This window comes from Venturia canescens, chromosome 1 (genome assembly GCF_019457755.1).
Source record: "Venturia canescens isolate UGA chromosome 1, ASM1945775v1, whole genome shotgun sequence".
NCBI lineage: Eukaryota > Metazoa > Arthropoda > Insecta > Hymenoptera > Ichneumonidae > Venturia > Venturia canescens.
In genome coordinates, this window is record NC_057421.1 from 9,851,116 (window position 1) to 9,870,232 (window position 19,117).

Below are 19,117 nucleotides of genomic sequence, written 5' to 3' on the forward strand. Positions count from 1 at the left end.
TTGTACGACTGCGGAAGTTGATCTGTGGAAGACTCTTGATGCGGGGTTGATTGCGATGTTGATCTGCATCGTTGTTTGTGCCCATCGAAAAATCGCGTCTTCTGATCTTGAAGGCTATACTAGGGGGCATCAAAAAAAACGATTTTTTTTTTTTTTTTCGTGGGCCGAAGAGGGATGTTAGTACATGTAAATAAAGTGACTTTCCCAAAATTTGAGATTAAAAAAATATATTTAGCGGTCCCTCAAACGACTTTTCTATGTTTTTTCTATTTTGAGGAAAAACATCATGGTAAAACTCTAAAAAAGTCATGAATCCACTTTCTTTCTTGAATAGGAGAGAGTAGGGCAAAGTGGAACAGCCGGGCAAAGCGGAACTCCCTTCCCTCAAAATTTAAACCATTTTTTCCACTGAAATTTTTTGAATTTTTGAAATTGAATTTTTTTTCAATTAATAAAGCGATTTATCAGCTCAAGAGCCGTGAAATTGTTATTATCGTTGAAAATATGGATGTTTCCAACATATGTGATATTTATAAAATTTTATCTCGTTTACGATAATTTCATGGTACTCTTAAAAGAACGGGGGGCAAGAGGACACCGTAAGCAATTAAGGTATTTCACGGCTCTTGAACTGATAGGTCAATTTATTGATTGCAAAAAAATGCATTTTTAAACAAAATTTTATATTCAATTTTGAGATATCGAAGCATGTTTTCAGTCGCGAATAACAAAAACAGATTTTCAATGGAAAAACTGGTTTAAATTTTCGGGGGGGGGGGGGGGGGGAGGTCCACTTTGCCGTACTCTTTCCTATTCTCAAGGAAGAAAGTGCAATTTATGTTTGCATAACGTTTCATGACTTTTTTAGAGTTTTTTCACGATGATTTTCCTCAAAATAGGAAAAAACACAGAAAAGTCGATTGAGGGACCGCTAAATATTTTTTTTTATCTCAAATTTTGGGAAAGTCTCTTTTTTTACATGTACTAACATCTCTCTTCGGCCCACGAAAAAAAAAATCGATTTTTATACACTTGTGATGATGGGTGGAAAAATCGAATTTTTTTTTTATTAGATATTCTTTAAGTACAATGTTTGAGGAATATTCTCAACAAATTTTTATAAAGATTGGAGCATTAGATTCGTAGCTATGGGTTTTTCAACCGATCGCCCGATATACGCGCGGTCGTTTAATACTTGAATCTTTAAACGCTATTATCTCAGAATCGTTTTTTTTTTAAATATCTTTGCGGTGGACACGATTACTAAAAAAGCTATAAATCCGATCCATGCAAAATTTGTACCACTTATTTAATATAACAATAGCTAAGGCCTAGACGAAGGATTTCGTGTTTTGTAGGGGAAAAAAATTGTAACAAAAAACCGAAAATTGAGCACCTCAAAAAATGAATTTTTTGTTAAAACTGTCGCTATTTTTTTTTTTAATAAAAATTTTTACACATCCTTCGCCCAGGCCGAAGCTATTATTATAATAAATAAGTGGTATAAATTTCGTATGGACCGGATTAATATTTTAGTTATCATGTCCACCGCAACTGACGCTCAAACAAAGGTGCTACTGGAATACAGCTGGAGTTCTGCCATTTTGAGTAATTTTTTGATGAAAAAAATTGTACAAGTACATAAACATATGTACTTATTGAATGTCATTCACAGTTTTTCAATAAACATTTATTTTCTTGTCGAAAAAAAATCAAGAATATCACGCTTTTTTGCTCGCTGTAAGTGTACGCAAGGCCTTAAAAGGCGTTTCGCCTGATTCGGAAAGTATATAAAATATGAATATCTTTTCCATTGACATTCATTCTATTACGTTGAGAAATCGTGGAGCAAAGAGCTCACTTGATATTTTTTTTAGTCAGACGATCCTTCAATAAAGACAATCGGCAATGGTGCTTCGGGTTGATTTGCACACACAGCGCATCCGAACGGCCCAGAGCTGTCACTTTCCTACAGAGAATTGAATCTAGGGAGGGCGAACGAGGAGGGAATAGCGGGGGAAAGAAAGGAAGACGAGAACGCATCCCACAGGTTCCATCCTTCAGGAAACGCCGTGCAGTGTAATCGGAAACGCAATTACGGGGGCGTGTGACAAAGAGAGCGAAACAGGGCGAATGGAAGAGGGATGAAGAGAGAGGGAGAAAGGGAGAGAGCGTGGTACGGTGGCCGCGGGCCAACCGAGAGATTCTCGAAGCCACGTGCACATCGTTCTCGTCGCGGCATCCTGATCTACCTTTGCACCCCCTATCCCTTGTCTGGCTCGCTTACCTTCGGGAGAATAGGGATTTGCATAATTATTCCTGACCATTCTTCGGATAACACAATAGTTTATAGAAATCGACCTGAATTGAATCGTTCACGATCTTTATCAATTGCTGTAACCACCGTCGAAAAAGCCACGAATTACGGTCCTGAACAATGTGGAAAAAGGCATCCAATCTCGAAGGTGTATCCTCCGGTTTTTGGTACCCGCGCATCGGACATGATTTACAGTAACGCATTGCTCCTGGAATCCGTCATTGTTCAATGCTTCACTATCATCGATTGTTATTTCCTTGAATCATCGCATTCGTTTTAAGTAGATCATGCCCGTAGGATCGCATTTTATGGGTGTCTAAATTCAGACGATTTTTACTTCCTAATTAAAGATATTATCACTCTAAATTAATGTCAGAGTTATTTATTAGATACTGTAAATACATTTTTTCAACTCATTTTTTGGCGAATGAAATTACAAGCCATTCATTGAACGGGGATCCATCACCGAAAAAAGACAGAAGGCTGTGACAGGAATGGCCCAAGTCAAGAAGAAACAAAATGCTGAAATAAACAAATGTCAGGTTATACGAGTGCTCATTACCAATTTCGTTCAATCTTTAACGTAACATATCTTTATTACTAGTAAGACAATCGTCTCGAATTTTTTCCCAGACCCTTATTATATACTTCATTGTTATTGTGTACTTTTTCGTAAACTTCGAAAGAAGCGTTCATTCGTTATACGGAAAGATAAACGATTTTTTATGCACAGATCCTGTGTACTTTCCATCATATTTAAACACGTTTATTTCAATAACCAATAAGACGGACCCTTTAAAATTTGATACGCGTGTCAGTCGACTACCCATTTAAGGAGTTTCGGTACAGGCGATACAATGTTGCCGTGCTAAACCACGCTAAAAACATAACAAATTTCAAAAAGTTCAGAATTTTATAAAATTTGGTGAACATATTCTTTAGTGCCAAATTTGACAACACAAATTTTTTAAGATTTTTCTTCTACACATCAGTTATCGAGTGATTGATCACTAAAGTTCACGTGTATAAGCATAGCGTTTCCATATATATAGGCATACATTCCGAGCATAAGAAATCTGCTTTAATGCGTAATTACTCGATAACTAAGTAGAAGAAAATTTTGAAAAAAATTGTGTTTTCGCACTTGATGTTGAAGAACGTTATCACCAAATTTGATCAATTTCTTAATATTTAGACTTCTGTACCGAAACTCCTTAAACTCTGTATAAATTTCAAGATTTTCTTAAGAAAATCATCCGGATTGAATATCCTTCAGCGTAAGTCACCTGAAATAATTGTCATTATTCTCCAAAAAAAAAAATTGTGTTTCAGTATCAAACACGAATGAGGATCCCAATTGGATTTCAAATCTCCAGAGATTTCTACCGTCACATATAACAGTTTTTTACGAACGCGTGTTTTTCATCGTTCAAACCACGAGTTTTTAATTTCGATCTGATCGCGGAGATATCCGTGCCCATATGAAAATCGGCGATTGGCCAATTAGCATGGTCGCGTCCCCAATGTATACGTTATCGGTGTATCCCGAGCGGCAAATTCGATATGTCGATTTGTGCATATCCGTCGCTTCAATAGAACATTCCTCTGCCTCGCTTCTGTCGTCCTCGCTCTCCCTTTCCATCTCCTTTTCCCCGAAGTAACATATTCCATAACGGAGATTCTGGCGATATCGGAATATTATAACGGAACTGGAACGCGCGTTTCTGAAAAATGCAATTTCAATGTTTTGGACACCGGTGTCAAATGCACCGTATTTTTTTACAAATACACTCTGACAGAGAGACTCGATCGTATAATCGTACCGAGTTTTTTATTCCAGTACAGAATTCCTCAAGCTTTTTCCAGCTGGATGAAGAGTTTTCGAGGATTTTACCGACTCGTTTATTACTCTGCAAACATATTTAACTTCCTTGAATCGCATCAAATCTGAATACGAGATTTTTTTTATCACACAAACATAACAACCAACGTTCGAGGGAATAAAAAAATGTTTAATGACCGGAGAAAATACGAGGGGAAAAAATTGGACTGGTAAAAACGAAGAAGTGCGAGACACGCTGGATTTTTTCGAGTTTCTAATGTTTATGAGCTCTGAAAACTCGCCGAGGGTCCACGGCTCTCCAGCACTTCACACGATTCGATAAATCATCTCTTTACTTTTAGTTCTAATTTATTTATTTCCGGTATTTGAGCATGGCCAGTATAAAGTACGCGATAGAGCCACCTCATTTCAGCGTTTCTCGCGCACGCGAGTTTCCCTACAGCGAGAAAATTACACGTATACGTGGGAATAATGAGAGCGTGATAATTTTAGAATTATACACGTAGAGTATTATGCGAGCGGAAGCGCACTCTCACACCCGGTAAGAACGAACGTAATGGCACCGACGCCAACTTCTCTTCATTTTCATTATTGCCCGAAACTTTGGCCAAATGGCTTACACTTTCTGTGGCATTTTCACGAGCGCGCTTATACGCACATTCGTGATTCCTCGTCCTACATATCCGGCCAGACATTACGTGCCCACGTTGAGCAATTCACCAACTTGGACACAATTTGTACCTCGAAGGATCTTGCTTTCTGTTAAACATATCTCACCTGTCGCCCTGCTAATTTTTTGTTTCTAAACAATCTCTGTCAACCGTTATCTCATTACTTTTGCAGTCGAGGACATGATCAAGGAAGTGGACGAAGACGGCGATGGTCGAATCGACTTTTACGGTGAGAATCGTTAAGCTTTGAAGAAGGGATAATCGTCATTCACTTTTCTGTGGAACTACCATTCTTCGTCTTTCATTAACGCAGTGTTTCGGTTTTCAAAACATGTTTTTTTTTTCCGTTTTTCATTTCAGAATTCGCACGTTCCCTCGTTGAGCCCGGAACCGACGACGAGGACGAGGAAGAGGATGACGAAGAAATTCCGCAATCTCCTTTCTAAGACTCTCATCCACGCGGCCAAAACTTGTCTATTTCTTCGCTATAGTTAGCAATAACAAGGTTAAATATTCTCATAAGGATTTTAAAATGCGATGAATGTGCACAAATAATGAAAATACAAAGTAATAATACACGACGAAATCGATAATGGTACGAATAATTATGCACAAAATGAATTTCATTATTATCATTATCAAGAATCGTCATTGTTCAAACTCTTTTCATGAAAATCAAATCGGCATGTGTGTCACGAACGGAGACCCGTTTACGACGGAGTGTATCTATATGTGTATATGTATAACGTACCTTGTACACATTCTCTGCTTACGACAAGTTTTCTCCACCGATTGCAATTCAATTATCTTCATAATTTTTTCAATCCAACCCGACGATTAATCGCCGGTACGATGTTCACTGATACAAACGATCTCCATGTTTTATTCATTATGTAAATTACGAATGAATACAGGGTGGGTCATGTGATACGGACCTTCCGAATAACTTGGCCAATTTTTATGAGAAAGCCCCATTTTCGCCTGGTGGATGTGCGATTTGAAAACTCGAAGCCAACCGTTGACGTTTGTTGCCTCTTTTCGAAATCTTTTCAACACAATCATTCCCACGATCACGGTCGGAAAAAACGTGGAAATTCCATGATTTCTATTAGTGCTTTCGAAATGAATGGTGGAATACAATTTTTTTTAATGTCACTAAAAAATTTTGGGAGATTGTCAATGGAAATTTCCAACCGTCAACTGATCGCCGAGAAATTAATATAATCGTACACTTTTCGTTCTTCTTTCACAACCGGTGATGGAAAGCGTTTTGCAATAAAAAAAAAAAAACAATATTTATGAAACATTTATTTTATCTTATTCTTCAGTAATTTGATGATTTCAACTTTTTGAATGTCTTTTTTGATCCTATGAATTTTCTTAATTTTATCATTCGAAAAACTATACGAAATAATTTCCCTTCGATGCACGTTGGTCAAGTCATTGGGTTGGTTTTTATTGGGTAACTCATCCTGTGTATATAAATATAATGTAAGAAATAATTATGAGGAGAATCACGTGGGAAAACGGCGACAAAAAATTCGCGTTTTACAATCAATATTAAAGTGTATTGATGGAAACTTTTGCAAAATAGAGTATTTTTTCCGTATTTATTAACCTCAACAATCTTTTATTAACAATAAAAAATAGTTGTGGAAACGAATTGTTTCATATGCCTGGTGTCTGAAATAAGACGTTTCTCGAAAAAGCATTCTATATCAATGAAAGATCGATATAATTATAAGGTAAAATGTTTCCATCAGTAATTAGGTGAATTTGAAACTATGAAAATCTCAATGACATATCCGCAAAGTATCGCTTTAATTATAAAAGAAAAAATAAAACGAATTTCTCTCTATATTTCGTAGGATAATTAGACATATTAAAAATTTCTGGAATCGAAAAATATTCTACGTCGGCCAGTGAACGGCGAACAGGGAGAGGTACAAGCACACAAAAATTATAGGATTAATCTTCGAAGTTTCGAAGGCTCCTTGAAGCAACAATCGAAGAACTTTTTTTCTTTAATATTTTGAACTTTGTTCTCATTTTTCCCTCATTCTTTTTAGCAGAATGAATAAAAACATAGTTTCGCGTGGAGAAGAGATTCTTTACTGTTCCAAATATGAATTCGTGCCATTGAGTACAGATGAAAACTTATATACGGGAAAAATTTATTAGAAAAAAATTTTCACCTCGTTTTCTGCTTAAATATGTGATCAAAAAAATGTAAAATTTCGTCGTTGCTTCAATGTCATTTCTATGTTTTCTTCTTCGTGTGTGTACTGTTTGTATGATAATTTTACGTAAAAAAAATGTGATTTGACACCGGTAATAAGACGGAATTTATTCACACGTCTTTGACGCTTGGAACAAAAGTATGACGGAAGATGAAATGCGTGACTTCTTCATTTGATGTTTTCAAAAATTTCTCCAGTAAGATAGACAGCAATTTGAATATACTGTCGCTTGTCGTCGATCGATCAGGCCTAAAAAATTTTAGAGTCATGTTCACTTATGTATAAAATAATAGGAAACTCTTAAAATATCGCACAACCAAAAGTTCTCATAAGCTCCTTTCATCATCTCGTTATTGATTGATGGACAAGAAGAAAACTGTATTAAAAAGCACGAACAGCTTATTCGAATCGAAAGAGAGACTGACAATTTCGACAGTTGAGCGAGCTCAATTGAGAAAAACGATTCTATCATTCGTCGGTAATGTGGCGATTGAATTTGAGAAAATTCAATGTTCGCTGATGGCAAATAACTCCATAATTTTCCCTACTGCGATGGGATGGGCATAATTTGAATGAATACCATTTTAAAGAATTTTATGACATGAAAGAGGCAATTGAGGGTAAAAAAATGAGTGCTGCCTGATTTTCCTCTGCGCATAGCGAAATTCAAGCAAAGATTAATTACGATTTTTACTTTTTTTTTTTTCATTCGAACAATGTCCATCCCCATTTGTGATTAATTCTTCCGAGCTTTATATCAATTATACCTGAATACAAATTTCACTGTCAATGCTAATGGCGAAGGTGTATACGCTGTTCTAAATCATTTTAAATATTCAATAAAAATTATTAACAAAAATATCATTAAATTATCACACTTATTCCACGTGTCGATTGAGAAAAATCAAGAAACCCCTCAACCTGCACTCCGTTTTTTTTATACATTTGTTTTTCGATTTTATTAGCGATAAATAAACTTACACCTCTTTACAATATGTAACAATTCATTATCGTATGAATGTCGGAAAAAAATATATATTTATTATATTGTTTCAATACGGCCGTCCAATATTATAACTTCATACGATAGATGTTGCGATATATGATCATGTTTATAGTCTACGGTATTCACGAATTCGGCGTCTCGAGAACGCGAGAGCTGTGAAGTGATTTTTTTTTTATTAGGAAAAGAATGAATTTGGAATATTTCCCAAAATAATTCGAATGACGAAGCAACGAGTTGATTGTGCAAATGAGACATTCGTTAAATTCAGTCGTCTGAGAATAATATGCTTCGAACGCTGTTGAATGATTCATAAAATTTCAATTTCTGCGCTTTCGTCATTTGACATAAATTTATTTTCATAATTTTTCAATTTTTACATTATTCATGATTTTTTCGATCGTTTCGAAGTTTTATTTATTCTCATAATTAATTATAAAATCATATCACCGAGAGTTTCTTTAACAATGTCTCATTTCAATTTTCTGTTAAATGTTATTTTTTATGAAGTTTGAAGTAAACAGCGAGAAAAACACGTATTTTCGTAAACGAAACTCCTCATGATCACGTTCACATACGATTAATATTCACACATTGGACATCAATGCGCCAAGAGAATTCAAGTCACATGTATTATTTGAAACCGGCTCATTTAACATTGCAGATTTAGATAAAACTACGAAACGAATGCTAGCTCCAATTTTCATCATTATCATTCCCGCACACTGATGACGTAACTATTATGATAAAACGCTAATGTTTCACATATCTTCAATCATTATCTTAACTTTCTACGATTTTCTCTCTTTCTCTCTCTCTCTCTCTTAAAATGAAAAATGCCAAATGTTTTGTCACTCCCTAGAAGTAAAAAAATGAAGAGTTCCAAAATTATTGTACTGTTTAAACGTTTGGTTTGATCATAGAGAAAGAGAGAGAGAGAGAGAGGGGGGAAACTCCTCACTTTGACACACTGAGAAAAGTCTTGATATTCTGTGAAATGTTTTCACTCGAAATAGGTTTATAATGAACATTGCCAGTTGTAATTCGTCTTTCATTATCCAAACCATTTCGTATTGGATTCAACGAAAATTTAGTATTAGGAGTTAAGTGAAATATAACTCAAAAAATATTATGTTTTTTTACGATATCCAACAAATTTGTTGAATCCAAAATAGAATCGGATTGTAATACCATACAAGTCCTTTTCTCAGTTTACAAATTGTCGATCAAATCTGGGGTGATTCTACAGAGGGGAAGGTTCAATGATGGACGTGGATGGTCGCGGGTTCAAATTATCATTTGTACTTCAGAATCAATTTTTTATTTACAATTCGTTGATTTTCTTTATATTTTTTTTTCGGGAGTCGGAAGAGACTGACGCAACAATCACGTAATTGTCAATCAACCCATTCCACGCCCATCCTCATACTATACTATGAATTACTGACATGGGACTGTTGGGAACTACCGAATAGACAAAAAGGATCAAATACATGTAGTGATTTGAGGACGTCAATGTGTATACGTATGTATTGATCTGCATGGATAAATATCACTTTTACATCACGTTAAAACGTTGAACCATACACAAGGATCGATCCCCAATAAACGTACAACCGCGAGAACTTGAGTTATATGTACACGATTCTGTTTGCAAAGCGTTTTTCAATCCGTTAAGCTGTCATCGAGTCTACTTTGTAATGTCAAAAGCTCGTGGTTGGCTGCTCGCTTATGATTTATAAAAACAAAAAATATATTTGTATGTCAAGAATCTTGACAAACTCACATTCTGCCGCGGTTTCATCGCGAATCGTGTTCTGGCGGGAGTCCATGTTGAAAGTAATCGCACAACAAAGAATATCAAGAATTAGGATTTTATCGAAGGATTTTCGCTTCTCATCCTATGACTATAAGTACATATGGCGACCCTTGGCAACGCTAGAAATTAAACACAGTACTGTGTATTGCATTCGATTGAATCAGGCAACGTTTTATATTTGACCGCAATAAAAAATGTTGCCTTTTTTCAATCGAAAATGGGCCTCGGGAGGACCGAGCGTTGCTCGAAATTGGGTACATCGAAACGATCGCGGAAAGAACGTTTTCATCATGTTCCCTTCGAAATGGACCAATCGAGCAGTCTCCTGTATCGTCCGAAGGATGTTACAGTCCCTCAAATAATCGGCTCCTCATCTGTCTGACTATCGTCCAGTTCTTGGGAAGTTGCGATCAAAGGAACGGTTGGACACGATGGACTCAATCGTGATTTAAGTTTGTGTTTCTGACGAGGAGCTTGCTGATGACCTGCAGCATTGCCGGTAGCGCCACGTGCCAGTATCAATGGTTTCAGAGCCATCCGTAACGACGAGTAAAGTCGTGGATAAGCGCGTTCTTGTTGTGACATCATTTCTCTATTTTTTTGTGACTTCTGTGATGGAATAAAAAGCAAATAAAATCATGCGTGAGTTATTGGTTAGAAACGTGGTCTTATTTCATAATTGGGTAATAAATTTTTGTAATTTCAGGATTCTGGCCGAATAGAGGTCAATAAAATTACCTGAGCAACGATTTTTTCGCAAGCTGCACAAGCTACCCTTAAAACAGGCAACCTTTTTTCCTCGATGAATTGTCTCAGAGCTCGCTCTCTAACGTACACGAAAGGTCTGGTGACCCTGAGATCGTATTCTCTAACGTAGTAATGGGCCTTCATCGTTTTTAATTTTCCGGTATAAAAGAGTGAAGCGAGGAACCCTTCAGCAAGGTCGTCCAAATGTTGCCCAAGGGCAAGTACGTTATAGCCGTATCTCTTAGCGACTGCGTAAAGTTGTTTTCTAGTATTGATACCGTCGCGTCCGCAGACATTGCAAGACCTTCCGGTGAAGTCGGATGTAGCCTCGGCGACAGTCTCCAGAGCTGCGATTGCCGAAGGTTCGATGAGGGCAGTTTGTTCCTCAGCTTCCTCGTAAAAATATGGCACTTGAAGGGCCTTCAAATAACTCATAGATTCCATGGGATCGTAGGAACTACCGGCGTCTATCGTGACAGCACCGATATCGAAGTCGATACCTTTGGATCTTGCGTAAAATCGATACTGGTGAAGGGTGTGGAGCAGGGCGAGGGAAAATTTGCCTGCTGCAAGTCCAACACCCATGACCGATGCAGGAAGACAAACGAGTATGCGATCTTTGTCTCGTATCATGTCGAACTCATGGATAGCTTCGACGGTTGCTTTCCAAACGTTTTTCGGCGGACTGTGCCACTGAGGTCCGCAAGTTGCTTCATTGTCGACCACGACATCGTGTTCCTTCTTCGCAATTTTTTGTACAGCTTCGTCCTCGTCATCAGAACTTACAACAGGCTCTTCCCTCATCTCATCCTCGGATTGATCGTGTGGTAATTTTTCATCGCGGCCGCGTCTTCCATTCGGCAGACCGAACGCGGTTTTCGATTTTCGACAGTACGAACTGTTCCCGTATGATTCGGCACTGCTGCTTCCACTGCTGCTGCTACTACTGCCACTGCGTCCGAGATCACTTATCGACCTTATATCGCTCTCATGGAATGAAAGATTTATACCGCTATCTTGCGAGCTCACGGAATTAACTGCGGAGTAAATTTCCGGAAGTTTCGTTTTTATACCACTGATTTTCGTCGCTTCTGTGGTGCTCGGTGACTTGTGACTCCGATCCTCTTCTTCATCGTCATCACCCTCGCCCTCGTCCGATGTCTTGGCTCTGTCATGAACGACATTCGTCGTTGCTCTCGGGCCTACCACGTATATCACAGTCTCGTCCGACGAGCACTCGCTTGACATTTTACTGTCTTGTTGCGCCAGCAATAATTCACTCAGTTTTCCTGATTTAGCAGGCTTGTGTTGAAGCACCAACGGTGGCGATGGCAACGCTCCGGAGCCTCGTCTCTCCGGTGTCCCGTGACTGTTGAAATGTTTATCCGAATTTGCAGATGCGCTAGCTAGATCAGGCGAAAATCTACCTAGACCATCTACCGCGTTCACCATACACCTGTCCATAAAGAAAACCATAATTGAAACATTTCATACTTCGTTGAGAATTGCGGAGTCGAATTTTCCAATCATGCTGTTCTATATCCTTACCTGATCTCGGACTTGACTTCGCTCGCCATCTCCTTGGAGAACTCCATAAGATACTCGGCTATTTCGCTTGCTGAGAAAGAATCTTCCGGTCTCTCGTTGCTCGTGGAAGAAGTTCTTTGCGGATGATGTTGAGGGGTGCTCATCTCTGAAGAGTTACTCTCCGAAAGTACATCGTCGACTTTGGATATGACCTCGCGTATTTCCGACTTTATTTCCGTGGCCAGTTCCTTCGTAACTTCTTTAAGATAAGCGCGAAGATCATCCTCGGTGCTTTGGCTCATTTGGGGCAGCACGGGTGAGCACCTTCCGAGACGCGGAGTAGTGTAGCGTGGGGATGTTTCACCAGCATCGTAATGGACGTTTACGCTCGCATCGTGATGATGGTGGTGATGATTATGATAATTATGTTTTTTGACATTGTGATGATGGTGGTGATGATTGTGAGTGTTGAGGGGAGTGTACGAATAGAGATGAGGCGATGGCGATGAGGAAGAAGTCGGCGACGATGTATTGGACGAGAGGGGTGACGATCTCGTGAGGCTCTCCGTCGTCATGTCGTATTCGAGCGAGGACGAGAGATCGGCGTGACTGTTGCAGTTGCAATTGCGATTACCACGACGAAGTGAGTTTCCTGCACAATTTGCGATCCCAAGACTGGCGAGAGTTTGGGGGCTCAGGGGTATAGGAACAGCCGGAGATTTCCCCGTTGTACTGCTACCCAGAGAGTTGCAACGAGCTCTACCGAATCGAGCGCCATCGCCTCCCGAGCTCATCGATCCCATGCTGTGTTCACCAGCCATCAGCCTAGCTCCTGCAGGCGTAGTTCCAAGGATCATGGCACTCGTGACAGCCTCACCGAGAGCGAATTTGACAGGAGGCATCGGCGATTCGGATCTGGAAGAGGCTGCCGAGGCGACACTCAGCGGTGACCCGTGGATCGCGTTGTCACGCGAACCAGCTGACTCTCTTCCGTCTTGTTCGTCCTTCGCAATCCCTTCGAGAACAATGGGAGGCGCATCGTTCTTTTCTTCGAATCTTTTGGCAGCTCGAGTCGCGCTGGACGGGACGCTCGTTGGGCTGATACTCAGTGCTGGCAGACTGTGATGTCTCGGAGAAGAAGGTAAAGTCACGGGGGTCGTACCCGTTCGTGGAATATCGCTATTCAATCGTCGTATCGCTTGGTTCGCGTTCCCATGACTCGTCGGCGAGGAGGTCACCGCTTCGATCTTGCGTAACTTCCGTTTCCTTAACATCGGATCAAAAGGAAGATCTTGCTTGACGTTTTGCGAATTGCCGAGAAGAAGGTCCTGCGCCTCAGCCGGTAGTATGAACCAGCGGAGCTCTTCGCTCTTCTCCTTGAAAGAGGCGCTGCGATCGATCTGCAGTGGGTATCTGTGCGCCATTTTTCTCGCTCTGTTGAAAATATTCCTGGCCGTCTGAAGACAGTCCGCGTAACTCTGGGGGAATATTCCACCGGCGCCAGATATCCTTCGCTCCGAGGTGATCATTTTCCCGTCCGTGTATCTTATGGAACCCAACCATTTTCGCTCCTTGAACACGCTGTTCGTGTGGTGCCGCCATTCACCCGTATCCGGATTGAGAACATACTGGGGCAACAGCTTCCAGCCTTCGGTAGCCACCATCTTAAGTGCTTCAAGGACAAACGCCAATTCGGTCTCGGACATGAAGTACGGTAACGATAAACTTGCGAATCCAGGTCGCAATGACTCCGTCTCGGAATCACCCCGGCTGATGTCTTCTTTGCTGTTGAACACGAATTCGTACAATCAGAGAAACTCGGAGAAAGCGTTCCGCTTTATGTGATTACAGAAGTAGAAAAAATACGTGGCTAAACATGCTGAATTCTATTCGAGCTTGTCGAATACTCGTTCTCAACATTTTTACAGAAGACGATACATTTTATTTCCTTTTGCTTGTAGAGAATGAAAAATTACCTTTGAAGGAGCACTTGCTCGTAGGATTTAGCGAGTTCCTCGTCAATCCCCATGAGATCGTGAGCATATCGACCAGCGCAGGCGCAACCACCGCGTGCTTGAACCCCGAAAACATCGTTCAGTATGGCGCACACGAAATTATGATGAAGAAAAGTGCCACGGGGATGTCGAACCATGAACGAGAATACTGGCAGCCTTTTTATGCTCTGCGACGTATTTCCGAGGAGTATGAGTTCCGGTATGGTCCGCACGTGGGCAAAAACTTGCCTAGAGATAGAAAACCGATTAACATCTTTTACGACGGGAGAAATATCACGAAAGAAATGATGAACCGTGAGATCATTCGCAACGACTTCACTATCCAATAATTTTATCGATACTTCGCGAAAGACCTGCCAGATAAGATAACTTTAATTTCATCTATCACGATCTACACACTAAAAGCGTTTTTGAAAAAGCTTTCGACAAGAGAGCGCAACGAATTGTTTGACGAAGGCGCGGCATGAGATTGGCCAAATGAATTGTGTTTGCTCACTACTCCCATTGATAAGATCACAATCCGGTAAGTACGTCGCTGTTAAGCTCGAATTTGAAATAACTCGAGTCTCACCTGCAAATTTTGTCCTGACGAGCAATGATCGACTGGGTCGTAACATTTTCTTTCAGCTGAACAGCAAGCCCGCATCTAATTGATTCGACGACACCCGCAGATCCGCTCTCTTCTCTTAGCTCGGGATCACGAAGGTAGCGATGGGAGTCTCGTATGTCTTCGCTGCCAATATCATCGCGAAGGAGTGCTTTTTTGGCGACGAGGACGCCCGGTGATTGTGCACCTCCCATGAACTTGTGACCGCTGAATATTATGGCGTCCTTGTGAACGGCCGTCTCGCCCACGCCTGGCAAGTGCGGATTCATGTCCATTTGTACGAAGGGCGCTGCGAATAATCGTTAAACAGCGTGAGTTTGAGCGAACCTTCTGTGGACTCTCAAGATCATCAATCCTCCTTTCCTTCCTTCTCGTATTTCAGAATGCCACTGCTATTTAATAATTGTACGCGATGAAGCGATTATGCATGAGGAAATATCAATGAGGATTCGATATCCTCGGGGCACACTGGCCTTGGAGCTGAAGTCTATTAGATAGTTTATGAGCTTTTAACACCGACGAACAATTATTGGCTTCAATGAATGCAGTCGCTCTCCTATTTTTATACGTCCAGATCAACAGGAAACGCGCTTCCAGTCGTAAATGATTCGTGAAGAAGGCAACAAAACAATGAACCAAATGAGTTCAGCAATAAAGTGTGTTCTAACATAAAAAATCAACCGATAGGAGCATCATGGAAACGAAAACGATGATAAACGGTTTTATACTCGTAGTTGAATAATCAAAATTTTCAGAGCTCTTTGAAAAGTGACAAAAAATTAATGACACGAAATACGATAGCCGAACAGCACCACCGTAAAATTTTCTTCACTCAATTCACTGGCTCTCCAATTTGAGATTCAAATTTCGTTAAATTATAAATTTATGATTTTCGAGGGGCCCCTGCTCAGAAGTTATAGGTCTCCTCTTACCGGCTGAAGTATAGTCCCACACACTCAGGGCCCCGTGTTGATGGAGCAGTAAAGTCGTCGCGACGTCATCAGCCAGGACCCCGGTGATGCAGCTGGCGGCGCTGAAGCAGCCCACGAGGAGTGGCTGCATGACGCCATCGACCGATCTTTCCTCGACGAGCTTACGGTCGAGATCGTTCAGGTCGAGAAAACCATCACGGGTCTCGGCTATTCTCACCACCTGCGAACATTCGAACAACACACTTTTTTAATCCAATTCGCTCGTTTGGAAACTTCGGTTTGAAACGAAGCGGGGCTTTACGAAAGTGAAAGGAAACGGGCTTCGGAATCCAGGTCGGATTCGACGATCCAATTTTGTATTTTCGACTCGAAATGCGGGCGAAATAAACGAGCACGTTAGTCGGAAAAATATGGCAACGGACTCAGGAAACTACATTTGTTGGATTTCCAATCGTAACAATCGCTCGTTACGTAACCAAACGTGTGTGTCGATATCTCCTCGGTTTCATACCAAACACGAAAAATCGATTATTCTGCAGGAAAAAGTTGGAAACTCCGAGAGAAATGTATTTTGGTAAACAGAACTCGAGTATCAATGTTTTTATACTGCAATAAACGGAGATGAATCTCTGGCAGTGTTATCGGTTACGTTATTTAGTAATCTCTGATGAATCGGTGTTTGGGAAAAATGAAGATTGTCGTATCAGTGGTCGTTGGCAACATGACGAACGATTCAACAGTTTAGCGGAGATTTTATCGGGCGTCTTGGAGAAGACGACGAAGTTGTGCGTCGAGTCGCAAGTTGCTCGCGCGCCGGGTGGCGATATCTCTGACAGCCAGGAATCCCGTTAGCGTTTAAGCCTCGCTCTGTTCGTCTATTCATAGAAAAGTTAAGAAACATTGAAACGAGGAAATAAGCTCGAAGGCGACGCAGCATTTGTAGCGAAATGGAAAGTGTGTTCGGACGCGAAAAGCTTTTCGGTTATTTTCCTCTCTCGTTTCAGCGGTAATGCCGCACACCTTGGGGAAAACTCTTGAGAGCTTGAAGTGATTGACTTTAACGATGTTTGTTTGCTCCCCGTGACGCTCTCGTTCGATTATTGGCTCTAGTTTTCATCCGTACTTTGCTCGCGGAGAGTCATATCGAAGGCACAATGGGACGTGCACCTTTGAGAGCCGGCCAAATTTGTCGAAGCGTACGGCGTTTCTCTGGCCAAGAATCAAGTACAAGTCGATCCTTAGATTGAAAAAAGAATTTTGGCAACTGCCCACGTCTCTGCAGCTTCTCTCTCGTGTTACGTTTATCGCGAGCACGATACACGTACGATATATCTACGCTCGGGCTGAATGTACCAGAAACAATGTCTAGTTTTTAATTGGATTTTACTAAAAAAAGATTTACGAATGTTCGTGGCCGGAGCCCTTTGGGGAAGCAGTAATTTTAGACGAATTTTCAACTTTCCGGAAACGACCGAGAATTTTCTCTGGATTTATAAACAGTGAAAGAAAAACTGAAAAGAATTTTTTGTTCTTTCATCGAAACCGAGTCCCCTCGAGCGTTGTAAGTGAGACTGAAAAATCATTTTCCACAGATCTGGCAACGATCCGAGATGTTCCTGCGAGGGCTTATTCCTGTATCGAAAACACGATCTTGGAAATAACTTGGGCATTGAAATAAATATAATCTCGGAGCTTATAAATAGAACAACGAGCGGTCCGCTGCTTCGCGGAGTGAGATCTCGAGCTGATGTATGTGACGAACCTTGGTTCCATGTTCACGCCATGGTCTTAGATTGGCGTGGTGTTCGAAGGGGCCAACGAAGACGACCATTGGCCTCCTGGGGAGGTCAAGATGGCGAAGAAGAGTCCGTAAAGCGTCGTCAGTACCATGACCCGTAAAGAGAACAGCGTCTTGCTCACCGGCACCGACTGCATGCCTTACGATGTCTCTGGCCTCGTGCCTGTAACATACGTCCGATCGAACAGCACATTAGTTAGGTCGCTTCTACGCGGGGGCTCATTAAAGGCGACACAGAATCAAAGAGTGTTTGGAAACATTTTCAGATAACAAAAATAATTGATCTTCTGAATTACATTCACAGTGGCAACAAAATGTATCTGGAATACCAGTTTATGGAAAAATTTTAAAAGTTTTTGTAGAAACTACTGTGCCTCTGAAAAAAATGCATTTGGAGGTGACAATGTTTCCTCGGTGATCTCCGATGCGATTTCTTGACAGACCGAGAATCGAATGCGTTTTTTTAACGAGTAGGGATCGATATGTCAAATAATCGAATGTATTTCGAAATTTTTAATGTTGTAATATCAGATTGGAGAAAAACAAGTAATTCGAAATTCTTATTTTCGATTGATTTCGATATATCGACTTTTCGATATATTTCGATAGTTTGCATTTCGAATGCAATTTTAACAGACCACACGGAATGTCAAAGGTTCATATTTTCGAACTCAAAATGGAGAGTAGTTGTTTTATAGGCAGACCAGAATATAAAGTAGCAAAAAATCGAATGTGAATTTTTCGAGCCTATAAAACTTATGTTAGATATGCAGAATAGCGATAGCTCGAAAAAGCGCAGGTCAAAATGGCGATGTTCGAATTCGGAGATCACCAGTCTGAGCGAGTGAGTAAGACTCGTGTATTTTGAACTCCGCTGCATTTCTTTATTTTGATCGATCGACTTTTTGGTGTTTCAGTATTTCAACCTCAGTAATATTTGGTCTTTCGTTATTACATTTTTGAAATTGTGAAAATTATTCACGGTATTGCTGATTGTAGTAATTCAAGAATCGAAAGAGTGATAGTCGAATTTTCGCAAAAACGATATTGCAGTCGTCGTTTTATGAGCGATTGTTACATTCTATTTTCCATGTAAACGTGCTTCGAACCTTGAAGTTTCTATTTTATTTATTTTCGACGTTCAAAGCTCTAGTCGAATTGATCTGTCTCCATATAATTATTCGAAGTTTATAAACTCGAGATTTCAGCTGTCCGAAATTTGAGTCATTCCAACATTTTATTGCCAACCAGAATTTTTATTTCAATGCAATGAAAAATACTCAACGATTCGCCGTTGTAAATGTCAATCTTATTCGTATGAAAACACAATCGAATCGTTAATCGTCAGTATTGACGTTCTAAAAATTGTTGATCGTCTTTCCTACGCGAGGATATACACTTGACGAGACCTTAAATGGCAACGGTCGTAAGTTTTGCCCGACGTGCCCCGATCTCGATATTACGGTAAATGCAGGTTGCTCGTCGCGGAACCCACTGACTCGAATTTTATTTATCGCACACTGCGGGACGTCAGACTCGTGGGTTCCTAGACCTGCCACACGGTAGACACGTTATCCACCTTCGAGCCGATCGCTTCG

General features: G+C 40.4%; 2 protein-coding genes across 4 annotated transcripts in view; one reads left to right on the forward strand and one right to left on the reverse strand.

The window, feature by feature from the left end:
- The window catches only part of LOC122405636 (probable calcium-binding protein CML22), an 80,037-nt gene extending 72,085 nt beyond the window's left edge, over positions 1-7,952 (forward strand). For all 3 annotated transcript variants that reach the window (XM_043410570.1, XM_043410571.1, XM_043410569.1), the window contains exons 7-8: positions 5,004-5,060; positions 5,192-7,952. In XM_043410570.1, coding sequence (XP_043266505.1) covers positions 5,004-5,060; positions 5,192-5,277 — 143 coding nt within the window. In that variant the 3' untranslated portion in view covers positions 5,278-7,952. The remainder of the gene's footprint in view (positions 1-5,003; positions 5,061-5,191) is intronic.
- Positions 7,953-7,998: 46 nt separating this feature from the next.
- The window catches only part of LOC122405635 (uncharacterized), a 49,058-nt gene continuing 37,939 nt past the window's right edge, over positions 7,999-19,117 (reverse strand). The window contains exons 3-9 of the mRNA XM_043410568.1: positions 17,484-17,682; positions 15,722-15,941; positions 14,754-15,078; positions 14,144-14,410; positions 12,189-13,952; positions 10,632-12,096; positions 7,999-10,502 (exon numbers count right to left, since the gene is read on the reverse strand). Coding sequence (XP_043266503.1) covers positions 10,248-10,502; positions 10,632-12,096; positions 12,189-13,952; positions 14,144-14,410; positions 14,754-15,078; positions 15,722-15,941; positions 17,484-17,682 — 4,495 coding nt within the window. The 3' untranslated portion in view covers positions 7,999-10,247. The remainder of the gene's footprint in view (positions 10,503-10,631; positions 12,097-12,188; positions 13,953-14,143; positions 14,411-14,753; positions 15,079-15,721; positions 15,942-17,483; positions 17,683-19,117) is intronic.